General features: G+C 48.2%; 1 protein-coding gene across 2 annotated transcripts in view; it reads right to left on the reverse strand.

Annotated features, from left to right (window-relative positions):
* The window catches only part of SPSB1 (splA/ryanodine receptor domain and SOCS box containing 1), a 90,560-nt gene that overhangs the window by 3,132 nt on the left and 61,410 nt on the right, over window positions 1-26,018 (reverse strand). The window contains exons 2-3 of one of the 2 annotated variants that reach the window (XM_020974411.2): window positions 20,678-20,758; window positions 13,545-14,386 (exon numbers count right to left, since the gene is read on the reverse strand). In XM_020974411.2, coding sequence (XP_020830070.1) covers window positions 13,545-14,238 — 694 coding nt within the window. In that variant the 5' untranslated portion in view covers window positions 14,239-14,386; window positions 20,678-20,758. The remainder of the gene's footprint in view (window positions 1-13,544; window positions 14,387-20,677; window positions 20,759-26,018) is intronic. The other variant, XM_078145689.1, reaches the window with a different exon arrangement.

The raw sequence follows: 26,018 nt of genomic DNA on the forward strand, positions 1-26,018 counted from the left end.
CTGATTTTGCCCAGGGTCTCACAGCTGAGGCAGCTAGGTGGCACAGTGGATAGAGCTCCGGCCTTGAAGTCAGGAGGACCTGAGTTCAAATCTGGCCTCAGACACATAACACTTACTAGCTGTATGACCTTGGCCAAGTCACTTAACCCCATTGCCTAGCCCCCTCCCAAAAAAAAGTAGAAACCAGGGCCTCACAGCTAGTAAGTGTCTGAGGAGGAATTTGAACTCAGATCTTCCTGACTCCAGACCTGGCTCTGTCCACTGCACCACCTAGCTGCCCATAGAGCACCAGACTTGGAATCAGGAAGAACTGGAGTTGAAATCCTACCTCTTACACTTAACTGCTGTGTGACCCTGGGTAAGTCATCTTATCTGCGTCTGCCTCATTCATAAAACAGCGATGCCAACAATACGTCAGAAGTCTAGAAAGCATTTTGCAAACCTTAAAGCAATACCAGTCTTATCATACATGCCAGAGATGGTACCAGGCGGGATGGGAGCATCCCGTCGAAAGGTCCCAAATGCAACCCAACAAGTATTGGCCTCTACCTTCCCTCTGGGCACACCCATAGATTCTCTGAGCCCTTTTCTCAAGGGCTACTGCGATACACAAACAGGGCATGTAGGTCCTGGAGAGGCCACGCAGCTGAACAATGGGGGGAGGCCGCAAAGAGACCCACTGAGGCTTGATGTTAACGCTTAGAAACACTTCCTAAGATTAGAAGGGGCCACACTGGGAGGAAGGCAGTTGCTTAAGGCTGGAGGACCACTTTAACCAATCAATCCCACTTATTAAGTGCCTGTTCTGTGCTTGGCATTGTGCCAAGCGCTATCCCTTTGTTGGGGACACTGCAGGAGGAATTTTTTTTTTTAAGGCAGTTGGGGTTAAGTGACTTGCCCAGGGCCACACACCTAGTAAGTGTCAAGTGTTTGGTCTGAGAGTGGATTTCAACTCAGGTCCTCCTGACTTCAGGGCTGGTGCTCTATCCACTGTGCCCCCTAGCTGCCCCAGGAAGAATTTTTTTTGGGGGGAGGGCCAGGGTGGATACAGATGCCAACTGAGATCTGTCCCTTCTCAGGATCTGTGGTTTTATATCTGATTGGCCAAACCAAATGAAATCTCAACTTCAGATCTGACCATCCTTTCAGGGCACCTCAATCAGCAAACATTTATTAAACACCAACTGTGTCTGTGCCACGCACTGTGTTAGGTGCCGGGGGTACGAAGAGAGAAATGACACGTTTCCTGTCCTCAGAGGGTTTAGAGTCTGTTGCCGCCTCCCTCTTTCCCTGGGAGGTTCGTGGACGATCACCAGGAGTCTGTCCAGCCCAGGAGGCCTGAGGCCAGCACAGAAGCCCCGAGGACCTCAGACAACCTGCTCTAGCAGGGCCTGGCTCGGCTCCTCGTGCCCGCGGGGTCATCTTGCTCTGGGTCACTGACACGCAGACGCTGTTCTCCTACTTCCATCTCAGCACACGGTCACCCCAAAGGATTTCGCCAATCCCCATGGGGTGTGTTGTTGTTGGGGGGCAGGGTGGGGACACCCAGCTGGTGTTCCTGAAGCTAGCTCTCGCTAACATGGGGTGGGCTGACTCTCCTATCAAGGAACACCCTGTCCCGAATCCTCCCAGTAGCCAAATCCACAGATGTTTCCTTTCCAACTGGCGAGGTGGCCAGGGGCGGGAGGGAGCAGGGAATGAGAGTACATTTGGGGAAGAACAGAGGAAGCCTGCCTGAATGAGTCCACGGCTGCCTGCATTGAGGGCAGAAAGGAGCTCTGGAGATCATGCTGGACTGTGGGTCAGAGGACCTGGGTTCAAATCCTACCTTGTACCTGTATGACCTTAAGGGAAGTACGGTTCAGTGAAAGGAACACTTGGTTTTAGATTCAGGAGGGAGTGTGTGTGCATGTGCGTGTCTATCTGTACAATAGGGCTAACAACGACATCTACCTCCCAGGGTTGTTGGGAGGCTCCAATGAGATGTTAACTGCACAAAGCTTCCCACGGTGCCCGGCACATAGCAAGCACCACACAGATGTTAGCTAGTGTTATTATGGTGGCTATCCTGAGGCTCCTTCCAGCTCTACATCAGGGTTCTTCATACTTTTTTTTGGGGGGGGGTTTAAAGTGACTTGCCCAGAGTCACACAGCTGGTAAGTGTCAAATGCTTGATCTGAAGCCGGATTTGAACTCAGGTCCTCCTGACTCCAGGGCCGGTGCTCCGTCTACTGTGCCACCCAGCTGCCCCAGGGTCCTTCGTTCTTGAAGAGGACCAATGACATCACAAGGGTGACGTCTTGACTTTAGCACGGACTGGAAACACTCTCTTTATACTCAGGGTCTTAAGGACTGAAAGAATGGACAATCGCAGAATTTCAGTTGCGAGTACCTCAAAGGCAACCTCATCCAAGAAAAAATTCCCTGTGCAACAAAGTAGATAAATGGTCTATCAATCCACAAGCATTCATTAAGTGCCTACTGTGTGCCAGGCACTAGGGGTACCCAGAAGGCAAAAGGCAAGTCTTGCCTGCTTGAACTCACAGTCTAAAATACAAAAAGTCAGCAAGCATTTATTAAGTGCCAAGTTATACATGCAGAGGCAAGGCAGGGGTGGTCTGTTTCATTGGTGTATCCCCGATGCCTTTCACATTTAATAAATGTTTGGTGGTCTGGACCGAATGGCCTTAACCAAGCTGCTGGGTCCCAGTTTGCTCATCTGTCAAACGAGGAGTCTGGATGGACCTTCAAAGCTCCCTTCAGCTCTGATGAAAGGAAAGTGGGTGCTTTACCCCCCCAAAATCTCGAGTGCTCTATAAATGCTGGATGCCCTTCATTCCGGGCCATTCAATGGGGACAAAGACCACGAGAACGGGAATCTTTTTGCTCGTGGAAAAAGGAGCCTTTGCTATGAGTTCACATATTAAAGCGTCAAAACCAGAATCTAACAGGAGGAATGAATCCACATTCATGGGATGGTGCCTGGGAGCCTGAAGTCACGACGTGGCCAGGTATCTCTTACCTCTTCCAATGCCCCCACACTTACCAAAGCCGGTGAGGCCACAGTGTGGCTTGTCTCAGGCTTCACCATCCACAGGATACGACTGAACAAGCCAGGCGTAGTGTCGTGGAGGAGGTTAAAAACTCTCTGTGTTTCCCCAGTGCTATCTTGCTGAATCTCAAGGGTGGGAAGGGATATGGGAAACCTAACAGCCAAAATCCTAACAAGAATCCACTCTGTAACACATCCAAGTGGTTGTCCAGGCTTCGACACCTCCAGTGATGGGGAACTCACTACCTCTCATGGCTGCCCCCTCTGCCTATGAACAATTCTCATGGGAAGGAAGTTTTCCCTTAGATCCAACTTCGATTTGCCTCTTTTCAACTTCTACCCACTGCTCCTAATTCGGGGGCAGGGAGAGGTATGTGAAAGGGGGTAGGGTGGGAGAAGGGAAAAACTACTGTGTGCCAGGCACTGTGCCAATGGGAAGGGAGCAAGCATTGGTTAGGTGCCTACTAGGCGTCACGCACTGTGCTAAGCGCTTCACAAACATCTCATTTGATAATAAATCAAATAGTAAGTAATGATACCTCTTCCAATCCCTCTTCCACACGCCTTCCAAACTGGAAGACAATTGATACGTCCTGAGCCTTTGAGTCTGAGAGTCCTGAGCCCCTGAGACCTTCCTGGGACGTCTGCTAAAAGTCTTTTTGTCTCTCGTGCTTGTACGCGTTGTTTGCATGTCGTCTTCCCTAGACTTGGGAGCTGCTTGAGAGAAGGAACCGTTTCCCATTGCTTAGTCTGGTGCCTGGCATACAGCAGGTGCCTGCTGACTTGTGGCTCACTTACCCACTGCCAACACACGTGGTCTCTCTGTTCACTTCCCTGTCTCAGGGACTGATGGAAGATGCCCAGAGTAAGTCAACCCAAGATCATTCTAACCAAGAGCCTCTGAGACCGAAAGAAAGCATCCTCCAGTGATTCCACCCAAAAGATTCCCTTCCGAGAACACCTATTCTCTTGTGACCGCTCTAATTTGGGAGAAACTTTTTGGGACATGAAGCCCAAATCTGCCTCCTTACAACCTGCTGGGGCCAAAAGAAATCAGGACCAACATATCTTCTCTTCTACAGAACAGGCCTTCAAATACTTGAAGGCGGCTGTCATCGCCCACCTCTTCCCTCCTCCCTCATCTTCTCTAGACTAAACACCCCCAGATCCTCCAGCTGATTTTTATAGAAAGCAAACTCAAGGCCCGTCACCACTGGTTCCCTGCATGTTTTGAGGATAGGTTATTTAAAATAAGTCAAGAGAAAGCACACAGTACAAAGAAAGCCGAACTGGGAGGTCTCAAGTTTGAATCCCCCAGATAATTATTCTCATCCCTTTTTTAAAGAGATGTTTAGCTCAATGACCTTAGCTCCGATTCCTGACAAAATTCTATAATGTATTATCGTTACTTTAATCACACAATCTTTTTATTAATTTTTTTGTTTTCAAATCATATGCTTTTGTTTTTCAGTATACTATCCTCCCTGGCATGTTCTGTCTTGTGACCAAGATTTTCTAAAAAAAAAAAAAACTATAACAAATTAGACATAGGTAGGGAATAGCTAGAAAAAGAGATGATCACTAAGAATGATTAAGGCTCCACAAACAGGTCTTTCCAGACTAATCTCATCTCATCTGACATGGTTATTAACCGGTATATTGATGCAGCAAATATCTAAAGGATAACCTACATCTAGGTGACCCTGCCATCAACAAGGCATTGGTGTAATCTCTCGTGCTATCCTTGTGGATAAGATGGAGTGACCAGGGGTCAGCAAACTATGGCGCACAAGCCAAATCTGTTTTGCTGCTGCTTCCTCTTCAGTCCCAGAACTAAGAATGGTTTCTACATTTGGACAGTACGCTTGGGTGAATCCAGAACTGGTTTAAATGGCCAAACCCAAAGAATAGTCACTAATGGCTCGAAGTTACCATGACATGAAGGCTCTAGGAGAGCATACCAAGGAAGCGCACCTGGCCCTGTGCTTTAAAAAAAAAAAATTAAAGGCACAGATGAAAGTTTATCAAATTCCAAACGATACAAAACTGAGAAGGGATGGCAGAGTCAGGATCTAGAAAGATCTCTGAGGGCTAGAAGGATGAGTTGAATTAAGTCCATGGTATCTGAAAACTAATTAAGGGCATCGGACATGTTTAGCCTGGAAAAGAGAAGGCTCGGGGGGGACGTGATTGCTGTGTTCACATATCTGAAAAGAAGGATCAAGTTTGTTCTGTCTGGCCTCAAAGGGCAGAATGAAGAGCCATAGTAGCTCAAGGGTTAATATTTGTCAAGTGCTCAGCATACCACAGGCGCTATATAAATGCTTATTTCCTTCCTCCCTCCCAAGGTGGAGTGAAGTTACAAAGGCTCCCATCCATTTAACAGGACTGATCAACACGCATTTATTATCTCCAGTTATGTTCTAGGTGCTGGGATGTACGTGAATTACAGGACGGTAACAGGGGAGTGTAGGGAGGGCAGTTAGGAAGCCCGCTAGAGGAGGATGCTGAGAAACTAGGAAATGAACTAGTGGCTGCTACTCATTTAGGGAACTGGAAGAGAGTATGAACGGAGACTTCCTCATTTCAGTAAGAAAGTTACCTGGTGACCTGTTTTTAAAAATCCCCCAAATGCTCTTATGAGGTGCTTCTCCCTCTCCCTCCTGCTCCTCTCTGACCAATAAGAAACACGGGAGAAACGGGACGTACGTGTGCACAGCATAGCAGTGAAAACACTGGAATGAGGGATTACTTCTGGTCCAGCCGCTAACAAGCAAACACGCAGGTATGCGCTCATTAGGCACCGACTGTGTACCAAGTGGTTGGTCAGGAAGCATTTATTAAACACCTACTAATGGGCCAGGCCCCAGAGATACAGAGATAAAGCTCAAACAGTCCCTGCCCTCAAGATGCTTACATTTACCTGGGGCATAAAAATATACACACAAATAAGAAGATAAAATGCCAATTTTGGGGGGTTTTGGGGGAGGGTGCTAGTAATCAGAGGCTCAAGAAGGCCTCATGTAGGAGATGGCATCTGTGTTTAGAAGGAAACAATGGATTATAAGAAGAGGATGAGGAAGGCAGGGATGTGGGAGGGGGCAGGAAGGAAAGTATCGGGGAAGGAGTTTGTGGGAAAGTGTAATGAAGTAGCAGAAAGAGTATTGGATCGAAAGGTCAGGGAAACCTGGGTTCAAATACCACCTCTGATACTTACTTGGCTTTGTGACCCTGGGCTCATCCCTTCGGCTTCTCTGAGAGTCAATAATTCCCTGCCACCTCCAGAATAAAATATAAACTCCTGTTTAGTATTTAAAGCCTCTCGGAAACTAGCTCCAACCTATTTTTCTGTAATGTACTTATTATATAATTATTATCATCAACATTACTGCCAGGATATTACCCAGACACACACATATTGCTTGAAGGTTTGCAATGTTTTACATATATTATTTAATCTCATTCTCACGACAACCCAGTGATGGGGCTGCCGTCACTGCTCCCGTCTGACAAATGACCGATGGATCTGTAAAACGGTGACGATACTGCCAGCAGCACCGAACTCCTCACAGGGAACCCTGTGAGGATGAAATCAGAGAACACCCCAAAAAGGACTCTGCAAAAATCCATGATGACTTTCCAATGTTGCTCTGAGAAGGCAGGGGAAAAAAACCTCCGAGCATACACATGTCTCGTTAGAGGAAGACCCGTGTGTGTGTGTGTATGTGTGTGTGCATGTGTGTGTGGGAAAAATCCCAAAATTCTGGGAGTCTCCCTCTGGAAGGCTTTGGCAGCTCTGCCCATGTTTACACATCAACTTTTTTCTTTCTACGTTTCTAGGGAGGGCACAGGCTATCCCAGCACCGCCAAAACCCTACGCGGGAAGCACATGGCGCGTGGTCTGGTGTCCCCAGGCTCTCCGGTTGCTGCCGCCAGGGATGCATCTCTCCTCCAAAAAACGCCGTCCCCCAGGCATAAGGACGATCACCAATTAGTCATAACAGCCGCCTCCTCTGTCCAGGGCTGGCTCATCCTCCCGACGCTTCCCAGAACAGCAGGCGAATCCGGCATGGGACGGCCGTCCAAGTCCTCCCTCCACCCCTGGGGACGAGGATTAGGCCGACATCTCCCCCCAAAATCAGCAGTCATCTCTGGTGCTCGCCAGAGCTACCCTGGAGGGAAGACTGCCCCTTCTCGTGGCTTCCCACATGGGCCTGCCTTGAACCCCAGAGAAAGCGTGGTCCTGGCACAGAGGGGTACAAAGGAGGCCCCCAAACAAGGGGAGCTGCTGAAGGAGCGGGTGGCTACCAGACCCACCTCGAAGCTTAGCAATGAGCATGGCCTTGGCAGAGGTGGGGGGGGCCTCTATGAATAAGACTAAGCATCAGGACACCGGGTTCAAGAACCAGCTCTAACCCTAAATTGCTGTGTGACCTTGGTGAGGTCACTGAACTTCTGGGAGTCTCAGTTTCCTCGGCTGTTAAATGAAGAAAGATGTTTAGCCTGCAGAGAAGGGATGTGACAGGTACCTTGGAGTATCTCAAAGGGCTATCCCGGGGAAGAGCAAGGAATTATTACATAGGCCTTGTCCGCTAGGCTGCAGAACCTCAACCCTAATCCCAACGTTGCACAGAGGCAGACCAATGCTTGATGAAAGGAAGACCTTCACCCGTGCATGCCCTTTGACCTGTTATCCCACTACGAGGCAAAAAACAAAAAGGAAAAGGACCTCTATGTAAAAAATATGTGTAGCAGCTCTTTTAGTCATGGCAAAGAACTGGAAATTGAGGGTATGTCGTGATGAGATTGTGATAGAATATCACTGTGCTATAAGAAATGACAGGCAGGATGGTTTCAGAGAAACCTGGGAAGACTTACATGCGCTGATGCAGAATGAAGTGAGCAGAACCAGGAGGACACTGTACACAGTAACAGCCACATTGCAAGGATCATCAACTGTGAATGACTTAGCTCTTCTCAGCAATACAATGACCCAAAACAATTCCAAAGGACTCATGATGAAAAATGCTTTCCACTTCCAGAGAAAGAACTGATGGAGTCTGGATGCAGATCAAAACATTATTTTTCACTTTACTTTTTTCATGAGGTTTTTTTTTGGTTCTTTGTTTTTGTTTTTGTTTTTTGGTCTGTGTTTTCTTTCACAATATGGTCAATATGGGGGCAGCTAGATGGCACAGTGGATAGAGCACTGGCCCTGGAGTCAAGACGACCTGAGTTCAAATGCGGTCTCAGACCAGACACTTGACAATTATTATCTGTGTGACCCTGGCCAAGTCATTTAACCCCAATTGCCTTACCAAAAAAACCCCCAATATGGCCAATATGGAAATATGTTTTGCATGACTGCACATGCAATATCAAAATGCTTGCCATCTCAGGGAGGGGGAAAGGAGGGAAGGAGAATTAAAAACTCAAAATTGGGGGAAAAAAAGTTAAAAATTGTTTTTATATATAACTGGGAAAAAATAAAATATTATTTTTAAAAAAGAAAACCTTTTCAAGAATGAGAGCTGCCCCCAAGTGAAACGGGCTTTGATGACAGGTAGTGAGTTCCCCATCAAAAGAGGTCTTCCAGTCAAGATTTGTTGAGGTTATTAAAGAAAGAATTCCTGAACTAGATGGCGGGAGACATTCAGTGATGCCATGATCACGGGGATCCTGCAGACCGCAGAGTTAGAGCAGGAGGAGTAATAGTCAGCATCTATGTCATACCTTAGGGTTTGCAAGGCACTTTACAAACATCCCTATTTGAGCCCCGAAGTCGGGATACGGACTCGGGTCCAGAACTTTTATCCCACAAAGGCCCTCCCTTGCAGAGCCTCTGACCTAAACCCCTCATTTTACAGATGACAACACTAAGGCCTAGCGAGCGTGACCTGTCCATAGTCACACAGGGAGTAAACACCGCCAGCACCAGGATTCAAACTCTGACCTCATCTCACAGACACTTGGGATCTCTTCTCCCTCCCAGGTGTCAAGCTCCTTGAAAGCAGGGCCAGGTGATGAGAGTGCTAGTACTAGTGAGACAGTGCTTTCAAGTTTGCCTTTCTCATAAGAACTATTCCCACTTTATGAATAAAACTGAGGGAAATGACTTGCCTAGGGTCACCCAGCTAGTGAGTGTCAGAGGCAAGATATGATAATAATGGTGATAACAGCTAGCATCCCCCATTTTAGAGATGAGGAAACTAAGGCTGAAAAAGATAAAATGAGTTGCCCAGGGTTGCACAGTGGGATTTGAACCCATTACTTAGGCTCAAGAGCAGGAACTGCACTGGGGCCATGGTCATGACAGAGCCTGGCATACAGTAGGTGCTTAATAAATGCTCATTGAATTGAATTAAGATTTAAAGCTGGAAGGGGCCTTCTTAAAGGTCAACTAGTCCAGCCCTTATTTTGTAGATGAGGAAAGTGAATCCCAGAGAAGAGTGACTGGACCAAAGTCACGTTAAGAGTACAAGCAGAACCCGGGAGGTCTGACCCCCAGTCCTTTTCCCTCGGCACTCCGCCGCTCCAGCCAGAGGGAAGGCCACCACGGGAGCACCGAAGAGACGTTCCAGCCACTTTTTGGAAGGGATCACCGGGCTTCTCGACTCCCCGGCTGACACGAGTCCAGGCTGGCCAGATATGCAGCAGCAGAAACATGAGCTGTCATCGGCAGCGCCTGGAAATGCTGCTCTCCAGGACGACGCCGATGGTCATCCTGACTCAGCCCGGGCCCCTTGCTGTCCCTGCACTTGGGAAACCGGCACATCCTTCCCGGCGGGGGGACAAGTAACGAAAACAGGACGAACCCGCAAACCAGCGTGGGACACTGCGCTAGCACGATGCCAAGGAGCAATTCCTCATCTCCTGCGCCGATCCGGGGACTGCCCACAGGCAACAAGCCCTCCCCGGTCAGCCGCGGTCTTCAAATCTGAAAACTCCACTTTCCCGCGGGGCCCTCGTGGCTAGTTAAACCTTCTCCTGCCTCACACTCATCTGCCTGTAAAGTAGTAGGACCGGAGGCTCGGCATGGGAAGGGACCGTCTGGTCCGACCTCTCATTTTAAAGAAGACTCCATTTGTCTGAAGTCACCCAGGACGCGGGCCGCAGAGGTTCAGGGTTGAGGCGCTTCTGAGGTCAAGAGGACCCGTCGTGTTTTTACTTTCTCCAATCAAAGGAGAGGTTCACAGATCTGGGGGCAGACCAGCTCTATTCCAATGCCTTCATTTTACACGGGCATGTGCTAGATTTACTAGGATTTAATATTTACTAGATTTATTAGGACTTACTCCAGTGATCTGCCTAAAGCCACACAGAGAGTTAAGTGGCAGAGCTGGAATTCAAACCCATCGTCCCTGACTTCAAATCCAGTGCTGGGTCCTTCGCAGGGCCCTCTGAGGTCACCTAGTTCAAGCTCCATCTTATGGGGCAAGATGCTGAGATTCGAACCTGTCTCCCTTCCCCAAAGGGTGGCATGGCCTGGGTGTGAAATACACCACTGAAAACAGCCCATTTATTCGGCATCTGCCTCACTGGTTTCCCTAACCCGGGTTCCCCAGCGGGTGGCCGTCTCTGCCCAGAAGAGAGTCTCATGACTCGGGGGTATTGGGGCTGTTTCAGGTCAAGACAGAGCTGCTCTGGAAGCCGCAGACACGGCGGTCGGACTTGTTTTCATTATCCCAGCCAAAGCTCAGGAGGGGTGGGGGCGGCGGAGGAGGGAGAAGGTTTCCACAGTAAAATTAAAACAATAACAGTGACAGCGACACGTTCAACCCACATCCAATCATGCGGTTGTTTTCCTCTCTCGAAGGCTGTAGTTTGGGGGTGGGATGGGAGTGGAAGAGTGGAACACGATGATAAGAGAGCCAAGACACCCAAGTCAAGGGCAAATATTTGGATTCAGCCTCCAAAACCCTGACCAGGGTTGGAGACCGCATGCACCACTGTGTCTGGCCTGGAGAGCGAGGCCAGAACTTGGAGGCGCCAGCCCAGACCTGCTCCCAGCCCACCAAGGTCAGCTTCACAGGAAGGTCTGCACTGCTGGCCATCACCCATCCTTGGGTGGGATGAGCATGGGAGGGGATCATAAACCACCACGGCCAGGAGGAAAGCAAAGAAGATGCTCACCAATTCACCAAGCCCAGGCCTCTATCATTGGAAAGCCAGGTGGCAGCTTCGACCATCACCCAAGCCAAGAAATGCATGCCTGCCAAGATCGCCTTAACGCGCCCACAAATGTGGCTTGTCTCCACAAACGAGATAATATACACGTAAAGCGCTTTTCAAATGCTACATCAATACGAGGGAGGCGGCAAGGCTTGGGCTGGCTTTGAAGCCAGGGAGGTCTGGGTTCCGTTCCACCTGGGATACTTTAGTGGCTGCGTGACCCTGAGTGAGTCACTTGACCTCTCAGGTCTAGGCAACTCTATATAAGATGCAGAGAAAATGACTACTTGCATGGGAAAAGAGCATTTCCTCACCTGCGAGTTCTCTATGTCTATATGAGTGCTATTTGTGGGAGGAGGTGTTAGTGCACCTTAGAAAGACCATTTGCCCAAAGACATTTCACAAGCCTTCAGAACTGTAAAGTATTTAAACGAGGGGGATCAGAAAACTAACCTGGTCCCTCTGTGTGACAGATAGCCCTTCAAATACACAAAGACAGCTAGCGTTATCTCTCCCTGGAGATTTCTCTTTCAGCGCTGAGCGTCCACTGTCAATTTCCAACATACTCACGCTCCACAAGTCAGCCAGACAAGAAGGAAGGCCTCTCAGCTGGCTCCACCCAATGACTAATTTGTCTACTCCTCAGTGATAACCGCACCAATGATGAGTTAGGAAGGAACTCTGGGGGAGATAGATGATAAAAGGGACAACCACCAGGGTTGGGTTATTAGGTGAGACACAGATGTAACCTCACCTTCCGACAGTATGGGGCTATGAAGATGCAAGAAAAAAGGTGACTCATGAGTTGAAAATATCAGCTCTGCCCAACCATGAACAATGACATGTTCCCTCCACTTAGTTAATCTTCCTATCTTTCTTTTCTTTTTGAACTGGACCTGCAATTTTTTTGATAAAGGGAACTCCCAGTGAGAGAGTCCAGCACCAGCGCAGATGCCTACCAGGTGCAGAACCCTCTATTCTGCAACTCATCAGTTTGAAGAGCTTAGTACAGGGCCTGGCACACAGCAGCTGCTTAATAGATGGTTATTAATCAGTTGACTGAACGACGGAAGAGAGTTGCCTAAGGCACTGCGAAGTTAAGTAATTTGCCCAGGTTCATAAAATGACTTGAACCCCAGCTCTTCTTGTCTCCCAGACTGACCCTCTAAGCCACCATGGCCCCTCCTTTTATTTAGGTAAAGAGTGCTTTGTAGTTGCATTTAAATAAATCCCTTGTGTGCCTTGGTAGGTGGACTCCCAGGTATTCTGCGCGCTTTGCAATTATTCCTCATGGAATTTCTCCGTTTCCTTGCCTTTCTGTTAGTATGCAAGAAATGCTGGTGATTTTGTGCATTCTTTTCATATCCTGCTTCTTTTACTGAAGTTAAAAATGGTCTTAATTAGTTTCTCTGCCAATTCTCTGGAGCTTTTTTAGGCTAAATCACCACATGTGTCTGAAGATAAGGATAATTTTGTTTCTTCTTTTGCTCATGTTTCTAATACCTGTCATTTCATTCTGGAATTTCTAGAATTCGAGGGAGAAGAGGGATCCAGAACTATCCAATCAATGACTTAGGGCTGGAAGGACTCTTAAAAGTCATCCAGTCCAACTCCATTGTTTTACAGATGAGGAAGCTGAGGCACCAAAGTCAAGTGACTTTCTCAGGGTCACACAGCTAGTAGGAATCTGACTGAGTACCGTTGACTATACCACACTGCAAAGTAGTCTAGGGGGCTCCAGTGGGTGTTTCTAGTTTCGAGGAAAATATCGAAGAGTTACTTCTTCTCTTCTTACACACTCACTACTACCTCCAGGGGTGGGCAGCCTGCAGCCTCGAGGCCATATGTGGCCCTCTAGGTCCTCAAGTGTGGCCCTTTGACTGAATCCAAACTTCGCAGAACAAATCCCCCTAATAAAAGAATTTGTTCTGTAAAATTTGGACTCAATCAAAGGACCTAGAAGGCCACATGTGGCCTCAAGACTGTAGGCTCCTCATCCCTGATCCTGGGCTCTCTATAGGTTCAGAAATTATAAGTCAAAAGAAATATTTAAAGCCACCTGGTCCTACTCCCTTGTCTTCAAGTGACTGATTATAAGTTGAGACCTGGAGCCCAAAGGGACTTCAGAAGCCACCCAGTACAGTCACCTCATCTCAGAGGGCCAGTGGTCACACAGGCGGTCATAGTAAGCAGTCAGAGGTAGAATATGCCATTGTTTACTGCTGGGATCTTGGGCACCAGCTTCTGGGGAGCTATGGCTTTGGCCCTCCCAAGAAGAAGAGTTTCCCCCACAAGTAGAAAGAGCCAAGCCAATACTTACGATCAAGTCCATTCAAGTAACGCATTCGTATTTCACAGTGGCCCCAGACAGCACTTACTACTGGGTAAAGTTTTTTGCCCTTGAGTCCCCGAAAGGCCACGCCCATGTACTGCCCATCGACGATGAAGCTCAGCGTCCCATCGTCCATGTCGAGGGCCACCAGGAAAGAATCTGGCACAATGAAAGTCTCGTCTGGTTCTAGGAAGGCGGGGTAGGTTTTACTCGGCTGGTTCTTCCCATCGTGGTACAGTCTGTTCCGCCCCAGGTCCCAGCCCCAGGATTCGTGGTTGTTACCCACCAGGGTCGTGTACCCGACGGAGTGCAAGGGGGCATCTGCCGTGGCCACCCCCACGACCGCATGTGTGCCACGCTGGCGCATGGCCCACGTGATCTGCCACACGTGCAGCCCGCGGGTGTACCCCACTTTCCCCCTGATGGCGTCTGTGCTCTGGGCCACCGGATGCCGGTGAAAGATAAGTTTGTCATCCTCCTTCACAAACACGTTGAGCGAGCGGTCATCATTATTCCAGGAGTGGAGCAGCTGGACGTCGTAGGACACGGGGGGCATGTCCAGCAGCAAGTCCAGCCGTGTGGGCTTACAGTAATCCAAGCCCTGGAGCTCTTGTTTCAGGGGCCTGTACGTAGGGTCCCTCATGTCCACAGTCTTTATTCCTCCGGTGACCTTCTGACCCATGCTAGCGTCTGACTTCACCTTTTGATGTCCTCCCAAGGTAAACTCATCAATTGCAGGCCTTCTGTCCTGTTTTCTAATCAAACACCGGCAAGGTTCCTAAAGAAGGTTGCTAGGAGACCCGGTCAACTTGTCTAGCATTCGGGATTGCCTAAAGGACAGAAAAAAAAACAGATGAGGAGGGGGAACAGGAGGGGGGAGAAGTTAAATATTACTACAGGGGTCACAGTAACTGGAGAAATGAACAACACATCCCATCTGTTGTTTTTAGAAACCACAGCTCACGTCACACCTGTTAGCTGAACATAGTCAAATCCTGGAGCACAACTGCTGGCCAGGGGCTGGAGCCAAGGACATGACCACCCACCCCCTCCCCAAACCCCAGTCATGGGTCTTTGTGAAAGGAAACGGCAGGTGTCCGTCTTATGGGCCAACGGACTGACTGCGCTCCTGGAGGCCAGAATGCCAGGGTTTCAACGTCTGTTCTGTCTGAGGGGCCCAGGGCTAGGGGAGGAAAAAGGATGAATGAGACAGGGTGCCTGCCTCTCAGAAAACTTAGAGCCCCAGGAGGGAAGATGAGGTATTCACAGAGATAAGCAAAGAGATTTGCATGACTCATTTGAGTCTCACTAGCCCTTCAGACATTATTATACCACTTTAAGTCAAGGGACTGGCCCAGAGTCCAATAGAAAGGAAGGAAATAAGCACTTATTAAGCACCGACTGTGTGTCAGGCCCCGTGCTAAGCGCTTTACATATGTTATCTCATTTGAATAGTTCAACAAACTTGGGAGGTTGGTGCTGTTCTTTATCCTCATTTTACAATTCAGGAAACTGAAGCAGACAGCAGTTAAGTGACCTGCCTGAGGTCACACAGTGTCCAAGGCAGCAGTCAAACTCAAGTCTTCCTGACTCAAACTCCCGTGCTCTAAACACTAAGCTAGGCTGCCTCTCAGCTTCAAAGTAATCACAGTACCAATAACAGCTAGTATTTACATAACGCCTACTAAGTGTCAGGCCCTGTGCTAAGCCCTTTACAAATATTATCTCATTTGATACTCACAACAGTCCTTCGAGGTAGGTGGGAGGTCAATCGACTTGTCTAGGGTCACACAGCTAGTATGTTATCAGAAATGGGACCTTAGACTTAGGTCTTCTTGACCTTAAGGTACCTAAGTGGCAAGCACTGGGCCTGCAGTCGGGAAGGCTTGGGTTCAAATCCAGTCTCAGACACATACGAGCTGTGTGACCCTGTGCAAGTCATTTGCCTTCTGTCAATCTCCATTTCCTCACCTGTAAAATGGGGATAACAGTACCTACCTCCCAATGCTATTGTGAGGATCAAATGAGATTATATTTGTAAAGCACTGAATAAATGCTAGTTATTATTATTATTGTTATTATTATCATCATCTCCAAAGCTAGCTCTCTCTAGCCACCCCTAGCTACCCTTCTATAGTATCTTTTCTTCTCAGGATAGACTGATAAGCTGGTACGAGTTTTAAAATCTGCTTAATACCAGTAGCTTCCTCTTCAGTCTAATATTCCCAGCTTTACCCCTACCTATAGGTTGGTGGTGAGGATGACGATCACAGTAACAGCAGCTGTCATTTACCTACGCCTTTAAAGTTAGCAAAGCCCCTTCTGTATGTTATCTCATTGTTATCAGGTTAAATAATGTCTGTACAGTGGTTTGCAGACTTTGTTTTTTGAGAGTAGGACCTGTTTCGTTCTTTATTTTTTGTCTTTACAAGGCCTTGGCACACAATAGATGCTTCATAATTACCTGTTAAATGATGGACTAAATAAATTTTTATTGACACTGAAACTGGAAAATCCCTGGAGAGTCTCTTTCCACCTCCCACAGACTGAGTCAGGCCTTTGGTGAGAGATCTTCACCCCTCTCTGAGCGGAGATGTGTCTGGCCGATACACCCACAATTTACTCCCCAGAAAATAACCCATGTGATAACATAATGGTCCACTGGCTGGCCTGAATGGGAGTCTGAGGCCAGAACCAGCCTCTAGATGGGTTCCTTGGCTGTGAAGAGGAAGCACGAAGCAAGAGAGGAACTCAATAGATTGTGTTGCCAACATGCTCTGACTGGCTGCCCACCCGTGGTGACCTCCTCAGTGATGCTGCTTCCTGCTGGTCAGTCGCCCTTCCTAAGTAGCAACTGTGTGCCCCAAGTCCACCCGAACATGCCCAACAATGGACCACAAAGCTTTCGACCAGTGGCTCTAGAGTCCGTGGCTCTGGGTTCAAATCCTGCACGCTTCTCCCCCCCTTTACATTGACTACTTGTGTGACTTTGGACAAACTCCCTGAGGCACTGCCCTCTCACGTCTGAGACCCTGTATTCAAATCTTGCCGCTGACACCGTCTGTGTGAACTTGGGCAAGCTTCCTAAGTGGGCACCCCCATGAGTCAGAGGCCTTGGGTGCAAATGCCATCATGGATGCTTGCTGCCTCTGTGACCTTGACCCCGTATCTTCCTTGGAGCCAGCTCTCTGTCCACTCTGTCTGGCTGCCTTGAACAAACAACTCAAATCAACCATCTTGGCCTCCAACCGATGAGCTCAGCATCACCTTTACATCTCACACCCCCAGTCCTCAGTATTCTCATCTGGAAAATGGAGGGGCTGGACCAGATGACCCCTGAGGCCACCCCTCTGGCCTCAGAGCCAACATGTCAGCATCCCGTCCGTTTGGGAACTGACCACACAGGCTGTCTGAGCGCCTCCCACGTCCTCTCTCAGGAACCATGCTTCTCACCAGAACCTCCAAAAGAAGGTCGGCAGAAGAGACGAAACACAGTCAAACTTGGTTCTGTTACCAGTTTAGCTTCGAAGAGCCTCTGGTTCATGCTGTAGGGGGGCTGGCTGCAGGAACCGGGGGTGCCTAGCTAGAGAAGACTTGGGGAAACACGAGAGCTGACTGCTGGTACCTGCCGGGCATCTCCCGGCAGGGTTTACACCTGTTCTGCCTGGCTTCAGGGCACAGAACCAGCAGCAGTAAGAGGTCTCAGCGGATAGAACTCCGAAGCTGGACGTGAGTTGGAATCTTGCCTCAGTCACTTACTCTCTGGGTAACCCTGGAGTCCTCATTAAAGGCCTTTAAGCAAAGGTTAACAGACCCCCTTGTTAGGCACGTTGTAAAGGGCTTCTTCAGACACAGGTTGGACTTGGTGGTCAAAGAAGCCCCAGCAACTCATGAGGAAAAGGGAAAGAATATGGGGACTGTTGGGAGGTGAGGATGAGCAGGAAGAGTGACCTGGATATCTGAGCCCTCTCTGGTCCTCCTCCAGGATTCCTCAAGCATAATGAGTCACTTTAATCCCTGGGTCAATTCATCCATAAACACTGATGGAGCTGCTATGATGTGCAAGGCTCTAGAGACAGGAAGAGAAAAAAGAAGAAAGGTGCTCTCCACGCCGGGGCCAAGCTCAAGATCAGAGTTGGGGACAGGTAGCGAGGCCAGGTGGATAGAGGGCTGGCCTCAAGGAAGACGTGGGTTTGAGTATGGCCCGTGTCCCTGACCAAGACACAACCTCTCAATCAATTAATCAGTTGATCAATCAATCATTTTTTTCTTTTTTTTTTTTTAAAGGCAGTTGGGGTTAAGTGACTTGCCCAGGGTCACACAGCTAGTAAGTTCAAGTGTTTGGTCTGAGACCAGATTTGAACTCAGGCACTCCTGACTTCAGGGCCGGTGCTGCACCACCTAGTTGCCCCACAATCAACATTTATTAAGCATCTACTATGTGACAGGCAGTGTGCTAAGTGCTGGGTTCTCAGTGTCCCAGCTAACTCTTCTAAGACAGTGGTTCATTCCCAGAGTGAGGTCCAGGTACCCCTGGGGTGACTGTGAAATCAAAGCTATTTCCGTAATAATACTAAGACATTTTCCCATTTCTAACCTGGTCAATATTGATCAATAGGACCCATATAAACAAAGACTCTTTGGGGGAGGGTCCTCAAGAATCTCTGAGAGCGTAAAGGGGTCCTGAGACCGTCAAGTTTAACAATCGCTGCCCTATGTCAGAAGGTGGGGGGCTGTATGGACCAAGGGAGTTTGTCACCAGGAACACTCCATGAATCCAATGAAATCACAGGCCTGGTTTGTTTGTTTTTTAATAGCCAGCTCCAAATTAGTAAGGCCTCTGACGTCTCAGGTACCCCACCTCCCAGCCTTGTGGAGTTCCTAGCTCCCTTTAAATCCTGGGTCAGGGAGATTAAAGCCCAGGTGAGATCTGCTCCAATCTCTTGAAGTGGTTAGTGTTCTCTCCTTCCTAAATCGCTCCATGTACATGTTACTTCCCCACCTCTACTAGGGAGAAGGGGAGCTTCATAAAAGTAGGGGCTCTTCCCCCCCCCCGCTATGTTCCTTGAACCTAGGGCAGTGTCTGAGACCTAGCTGTCACTTAATAAATTAAATCAAATTAAATCTACTTGGTTTATCTGACAAGAGGTAGGAAAAAAAGCAGCTGCTGGTTATGTTGGGTACAACTGGAGTCCAAAGATCTGGGTTTGAATCACGGCTCTGACTCTATGAGCAAGTCACCTCCTCGGACCTCAGCTGCTTCATCTGTAAATTGGGTTCGATGGCCTCTGAGGTCTCTTCTGGCTCTAGGCCTATCATCTCATAAGCCTAGAGGTCACTACCCCTATCTGGGCCTCAGCTTTCTTATCTACAGGAAGAGGGGGTTGGATAAGACGACCTCTTATCCCATGAAAGCAGACATTACTTGTATGACTTTGGACAAGTGGCTTTGTTTCTCTGGGCCTCAGTTTCCCCATCTGTAAAAGGAGGGGGCTGGGCTTCTCTCCAAGGTTCCTTCTCACTCAGGAGGCAGATGGAGAGTTGGGGGGGAGGGGAGGAGAGTCACTTGGCTGCCGCTCTGCGGCCAAAGAGTGTTTCTCTGTTATTCAGTTTCGCTGATTTTCCACCTTGAAAATAATCTCTGGCCACACTTGCCAGGATGGTGTGCCTGCCAGGGGTTGGCAGGGCAGGATGGGCCGCACTGCCCGTCTACAGCCAAGGAGGAGAAATCTGGAAGCTCCAGGTGTTGGCTCTCCTCAGTCCCCAGGACCCACGGGCCCTGGAGGGAGGAGTAACAAAACATCCCCCTGGGGGGCCTGGCCTCAGTGGCCTGGGTCTGCTTGCCCGGCTCCGTCCTCACTGGCCAAGCCAGGAGCGGCCCCATGACTCCCCTGTAGCCTTTCTCAGCTGCATGACAAATGACAGTGCAGACATAGCTGCTGGAGGTGTCCCCTGCAAAAGAGGGGCCATGGGACACAGCAGATTAGCTTCAAGTTAGGAAGGCCTGGGTTCGAATCCCAGCTTTCTTTGCATGCCCAGTGGTTATAACGCACAGCGCTGAAACAATGCTCTGATACCTATCAGCCCCCCTCTCTCCATCTGCCTCCTGAATGAGGAGGAACCTCAGGGGCACTTAGGGAATGCTGACTGGTCGAAGATAAACCTCCTAAGGGCAGGGAGTATCTGGTTTTTTTTTAATCTTCGCATCCTCAAAGCCTGCTTAATAAATGTTTGCTGAATTTAACATGATATAATCAGATCTGATCAAAGGAAAAAAATTTTCAAATACAAATACACAATGAGAATAGACACTGTTACATAGTCCTAAGTCACCTGCCACACTAATGCAGTAACTGTAATAATAGATAATATCTATGTAGCACTTTAAGGTTTGAAGATCACTTTATACGTATGATGTTGTTCGATCCTCACAACGTGCCTGGGAGGTTGGTGCTAGAAGCAGAAGTGAATAATACAGCTAATAATTCTCTGAGGCTAGATTTGAACTCAGGACCTCACACCTCCAAGTCCAGTGCTCTGTGCACTATGTGGCTTCACAACAACCCTCCCGCCTTTCCTTGCACGTCTCCTACTTATCTTGTCTACTGCTTGTTCTCACTCGGTTGACTGCATGTTAGACCGCCAGAACTGTCTTTTGTCTTTCTATATATCCCCAGCACTTAACACAGTGGCACACAGTAGGTGCTTAATAAATGCTTAATGACTAACTGACCCAGGGAAGCCAGGCATTGCTATCATCCCCACTTTGCAAAAGGGAATTTAAGTGACTTGCCCAGAGTCACAGAGCTAGGCCGTTCCCTGAGCCCAGGCCTGTCCTGGCAGCCACACCAAGCACTCTGTCCACTGTGCCATGCAGACTTTCGTGACTGATACTACAATCAGCAAGGATGATTCCAGAGTTCGGCTTTTTTTTCTTATTTTTTTCCTGTAACAATTTCAATTCTAAAATTTCCAACGGAGATTTTTCATTTGCCCAACGCCATGGGGCACTGGCCTGTCCTGGAGGCTGAGGGTCACCAGTGAGGACGCTGGACCGTGTCTTAGCGTTCCACATGGCAACGCCCCCATCCTGACACAGAAGTAAAAGGCTAGGGGCCTACCTGTCTAGCACCTGCCCAGGCTGTTCCAGGATCCGGCACCAGTCCCCTCAGTTGTTGGCTCTGACCAAGACGTGGACAACCCTGAGGGAATAAAGAAAAAAGCCAAATATAAGATCTGGTGCCAGGGGATGGCTGGGGTGGGGGAAGGGGACACATTCATTTTAAACACCTTGAAGCATCACTGACTAAAGCCACAGGTAAGGCATCAAATAAAAATCCTGTCCCTGAAACCCCAGGGTTTCCTTGGGCTTGGGAATTAGGGAGACCTGGGTTCTGATTCCACCTCCTGTACTGGCATGAGCTGTGCAACCTTGGGCAAATCAGGTTTACCTCTCTCAGCCTCAACTTCTTCATCTGTAAAATGGGGATAATATCTGTATCATCCGCCTATAGCAGTGGCATTGCGGGATCAAGGTCAAAGGAAACAAGTTGTTTTTAACTGGAAGGAACCTCAGATATCCAGTCTACCCCCCCAGGGGTGAAGTAACTTCCCCAAAGTAAGTACAACCATCCACCCCGATATCTTGCCATCCCCCCCCAGTCTTCGAGCCTGGGGCACCTCGTCACACCAATGCTACCACTGCTCCTGGAAGAGTGGGTATCAGTCCCCTGCCCTGTGGCTCTGATAACCACTCTTGTGCCACTCCAGACCACAGCGCCCCTCCCCCTAACATCCTGTCTCCCCCATCCAAATGAAAGCTCCTTCGAGCTTAGCACTGGGCCTGGAGTCAGGAAGACCTGAGGTCAAATCCGGCCTCAGACACTAGCTGTGTGACCCTAGGCAAGTCTGTTTGCCTCAGTTTCCTCATCTGTAAAATGGGGATAATAACAGCCCCTCCCCTCTCAGGGGTGTTGTGAGAATCGGATGAGATAATATTTGTAAAGAGCTTAGCATAGTAGGCACCCTATAAATGTTAGCTATTATGACTGACTGTTAATAGGGCCTGGTCTAGTGCCTAGCTTTTACCAAGCACTATGTAAATGTTAACTAGTTTATATTATTGTACATTACTTATATTATTATAATAATATTATGATTATTGTCAACGGAACCTCGTGCCTGGCATACAGTAAGTACTATGTAAATGTTAGCTATCTGCTGTTAGTACTATTATGAACTGTGCCTAGCACATAGCAGGGGAGAAGGGAGTGTCCTCCTGGCATGGGGGAATGGCCGGTGCAAAGGCCTGAGGACAGAGGGTCGATGTGTGAGAAAGAGCAAACCAGCTGGTTTGGCTGGACCCTAGAGCAGGAAGGGAAGCCATGCATACCTAAGGGGACTGAAAAGGTGGGAGGGGACCAGGCGGGGAAGGGCTTTCAAAGGTCAGATCTGGGATCACTCCGGCCTCTGAGTGGACAGAATGGAATGAGGAGAGACTTGAACCAGGAAGGAGGACTCTGCATAGTCTGGCCAGAGGCCATGAAGGCCTGAACCAAAGGGGTGGCTACATGAGTGTGAGAAGGGCATGGAGAACAGATATGCTGTGGAGGTCGAATCAGCAAGATCTGGCCAGTGACCACATAGACACGTGGAGGGAATGAGGTCATAGAAGCATCAGTTTTTAACCTGACTGTAATCACCCAGCCACCACCTCTAACTGAGCTGTTGAGTCCTGCGGAGTTGACTGAGGCTCCTACTGAGAACAGACTTGCCCAGCCTGGAAGTGTACCGTGTGTCAGGGTCTGAACCCAGATCTTCCCGGCTCCATGGCCAGTCTTTCCATCCATTCGACCACGCTCCTCATTATCAAACCTTTGCTTCATGCTTATCCCACGAATCTTTACCAGGGCAGACTCAGAGCCAGAAGGCTGCCTCATCCAACCTGCATTTTACAGAGGGGGAAACTGAGGCCCAGCGAAGTTTGGGGACTTACAGGATCACAGACTTACAACTACCAAGGGCTTTTGAGTCCAACCCTCTGGTTTCATAGAGGAGGAGACTGAGACTCAGCGGTGACCTGATTTGCCGGGGGTCACTCAGCTAATAAGGGTCTGAAAGTGAGATCTGAACCCCAGTTTAAATGCAAAGGCAGCAGTGATTCTACTGTGTAGGCCTGTGACCTTCAGAGACCTCTACTGCCAGAATGCACTTAAAAAAACAATCCACAAACCAAACCAAAACAAAAACCCCACTTATCCTTGGGTTGAAATAATTAAAAATAGGCAGGGCGGCTTGCCATGCTCCCCCCCCCCCACCTCCAGGCTCCCAAGTAACAACTGGCAATGGTGGAGGGTGGGGGAAGGAGGTGCTCCCAAGGGGCAGTGCCCACATGCAGGGGTGCTGGGGGGGCAGGGGACCATTCAGCCTTGCAAGCCAGCTGCCCTCCCAGTGACTTGCAATGACCCCAGAACAGGCAAGCTATTGTTTGCCCCACAAAGGCTGGGAAAGGATAAACTTCAAGATTCGGAACAAGGTGACCTATTTATAAAACCTCCTTTCACCTGAAGATCAAATAACATCCTCCCACCCCCACCCCTCCTTTGCTTTCAGCCCCTACCTCCAGGGTTCCTCCTTCCTCCCTCACCCCAAGTTAGCTGAGGCAGCCCCAGGATTTTGCAAGTGAAACATGATGGTAACCGTTCTCTGATTACTACAACTCCCCACTCCTAGACTAGGAGAGAGATGCAGGGAGCTTGGTCAGCCTCTGCTCATTCCCAAGGAACCGGAGTGCTCTCAAACCCTGGAGATCATGGGAGGTAGGAAGGTAACTACCAGTCTTAGAGCAGGGAGAGGCTTCTTAACCTTTCCTGTATCCTGGACCCCTTTGGGCGGTCTGTTGAGGACCCCTTGTCAGAATCAAGATTCATTTTATTTTAAATCAAGATTTTAAAAGCATAGATGACTAATATTGTTAAACTGAACCCTTCTCAGACTTATGAGGATCTAAGACATCTCCAGAGGCCTCGGGATGGAAAATACTGTCCACATCCAAAGAAAGAACTATGGAAGTCAAATTGCTGTCACTTATTTTTACCTTCTGTTGAGTTTTGTTTCATCTTTCTGATGGTTCCTCCTATTGGTTTTAATTTTTACTTACAACTTCACTAATGTGAAAATATGTTTAATGGGTATGTAAATATAAAGCCTATATCAGATTGGGTGCCATCTTGGGGAGGGTGGGAGGGAGGAAAAGGGAGAAAAATTTTTCAACTCAAAAGCATATGGAAAAAAAAATTTTTTAATTTAAAAAAAAGATTTTAAAAGCATAAAGTGCATCAGATTACAAAAGAAACCAATTAGGTGGAAATAGTTACCAAAATAATTTTTTTTTTTGCTTTTTGGTGAGGCAATTGGGGTTAAGTGATTTGCCCAGGGTCACACAGCTAGTAAGCAAAATAATTTTTAAGAATAAATTCACACACCCTAGGTGAAGGGCATTTGCCCAAGAAGAACCACAGGATGCTGGATTGAAGAGCTCAGAGGGATCCTGGAAGTCCTTTAACTGAACCTTTTCTTACAAAAGAGGAAACTGAGGCCCAGAATCATAGTAGTAATAATAATAATATTAGCATTTATATAGGACAACATCAAGAAGTGCTTTACAAATATTATCTCATTTGATCCTTACTACAACCCTGGGAAGTAGATGTTATCGTTATCTCCATTTTACAATTGAAGAAACTGAGGCTGAGAAGTGACTTGGCCAGAGTCACCCAGGTGGCATGTTATCAGGGCTAAGATTGGCAATGAGGTTGGAATATTTCTGATCAGGAAATGACCAAGTGTGACACAGTGACAATCCCCCCCCCTTATACATATCACCCAATTAGAAAAGAAAAACACCTACCAGACCCTAGATAGCCACAAAGCATTTTTCATTAACAGGTGCTAGAGTACACACAAACACACACTATTCTGCATTAGAATGTAAGCTTCTTGAAGGCAGAACCTGGCTTGTTTGTGCATCCCTAACACCCAGGGTACTAACTGACACACAGTAAATGCTTAATAAATAAATGTGTTTGTTCGTTTCTCTCTCTCTCTCTCTCTCTCTCTCTCTCTCTCTCTCTCTCTCTCTCTGTCTCTGTCTCTGTCTCTATCTCTCTCTCTCTCTCCACCCACCCACCCACCCACCCGTCAAAATAAGCTTCTTAAAGCACAGGATCATTATTGGGGTATAGTTCTGGAGCTGGAAAGTTACACGATTCAATCTCTTCCTTGGAGAATTGAGGCCCATAAAGGTAAAGTAACGTGTCCCCAAATCCAGGCAGGTGGTAAAAATAGCAAAGCTGGGAACCTAACCATGTCACTTTCCTGCTCCGAAGTCCTCAGTGGCTCCCTATTGCTTCTTGAGTAAGATACAACAACAAAGTAAGATACAAATTCTTCCATCTGGCCTTTAAAGGCCCCCTCAATCTGGCTCCTATCTTCCCAGGCTTATTTCACATTATCCTCCTTTATGGACTCCCTAGCCACAAGACCTCTTCCCTCTGTGCCTCTGCATACATAGCTGTCTCTCCCCTAATACCATGTCGATCTCCCCTTCTCCTCATCTCTGCCTCTTAGAATCCCAGCGGCTAGGTGACAACAAGTGGACAGAACCCTGGGTTTGGAGTCAGAAAGCCTTGAGTTCAAATCTAGCCTCAGACAATTACCAGCTGTAGGACCCTGGGCGTGTCACTTTACCTCTGAATAACAGCACCTGCTTCCCAGGGTTGTTGGATCAAATGAGATAGATAGAAAGCGCTTTGCAAACCTTAAAGCTCTAAGAGAGGTCCAAGTTGTTATTAAATGCCATGAATACAGACACAGTTTTGGCTTTTGTCTCTGTATTACTGGTGCCTAGTACATTACCAAGAGCTCCATAAATGCTTGTTGACCAAACCAAATCCAGACGTCCACTTGTGCCAAATTTTACAAAAAGCCACTCCTGATCACCCCTAGGTAGGCTGTTTCTTAACTGCGCCCCCAATACGTCATATGAACAATACAAGCTCCTTAGGAGCAGGGGTTGTGTTTCCTTTTGTCTTTGTCTTTTTGGTCCCCAGTACACAGGAGACACATGCGTGTTGAAATGACAAAATGCCAAGGAGAGAGGAAGACTCCTTTCTAGGTCTTCGGCACTTAACGAAGTTCCTTTGCATTTAGCAAAGTCAGGTGCCTGGGAATGCCTTCTGCCCCTGAATTAACAGAATGATCCTTCTGCTCTCACCCTTAGAAAGTTCAGCTCAATGACTCATTTGTTGAAACCAGTTCAGAAAGCTTGTCTCATGGTAGGGCAGGCAGTAAAAGCACCAACAGTCCCTAAACCGTCCCCTTTGACCTTAAAGGGCACAAACACACCTGCCTTCCACCTCCAGACGGCCCCAAATGACTCATCAACAGTGTTCAGAAAACCAC

This window comes from Phascolarctos cinereus, unplaced genomic scaffold (genome assembly GCF_003287225.1).
Source record: "Phascolarctos cinereus isolate Bilbo 61053 unplaced genomic scaffold, phaCin_HiC Scaffold_726;HRSCAF=1367, whole genome shotgun sequence".
NCBI lineage: Eukaryota > Metazoa > Chordata > Mammalia > Diprotodontia > Phascolarctidae > Phascolarctos > Phascolarctos cinereus.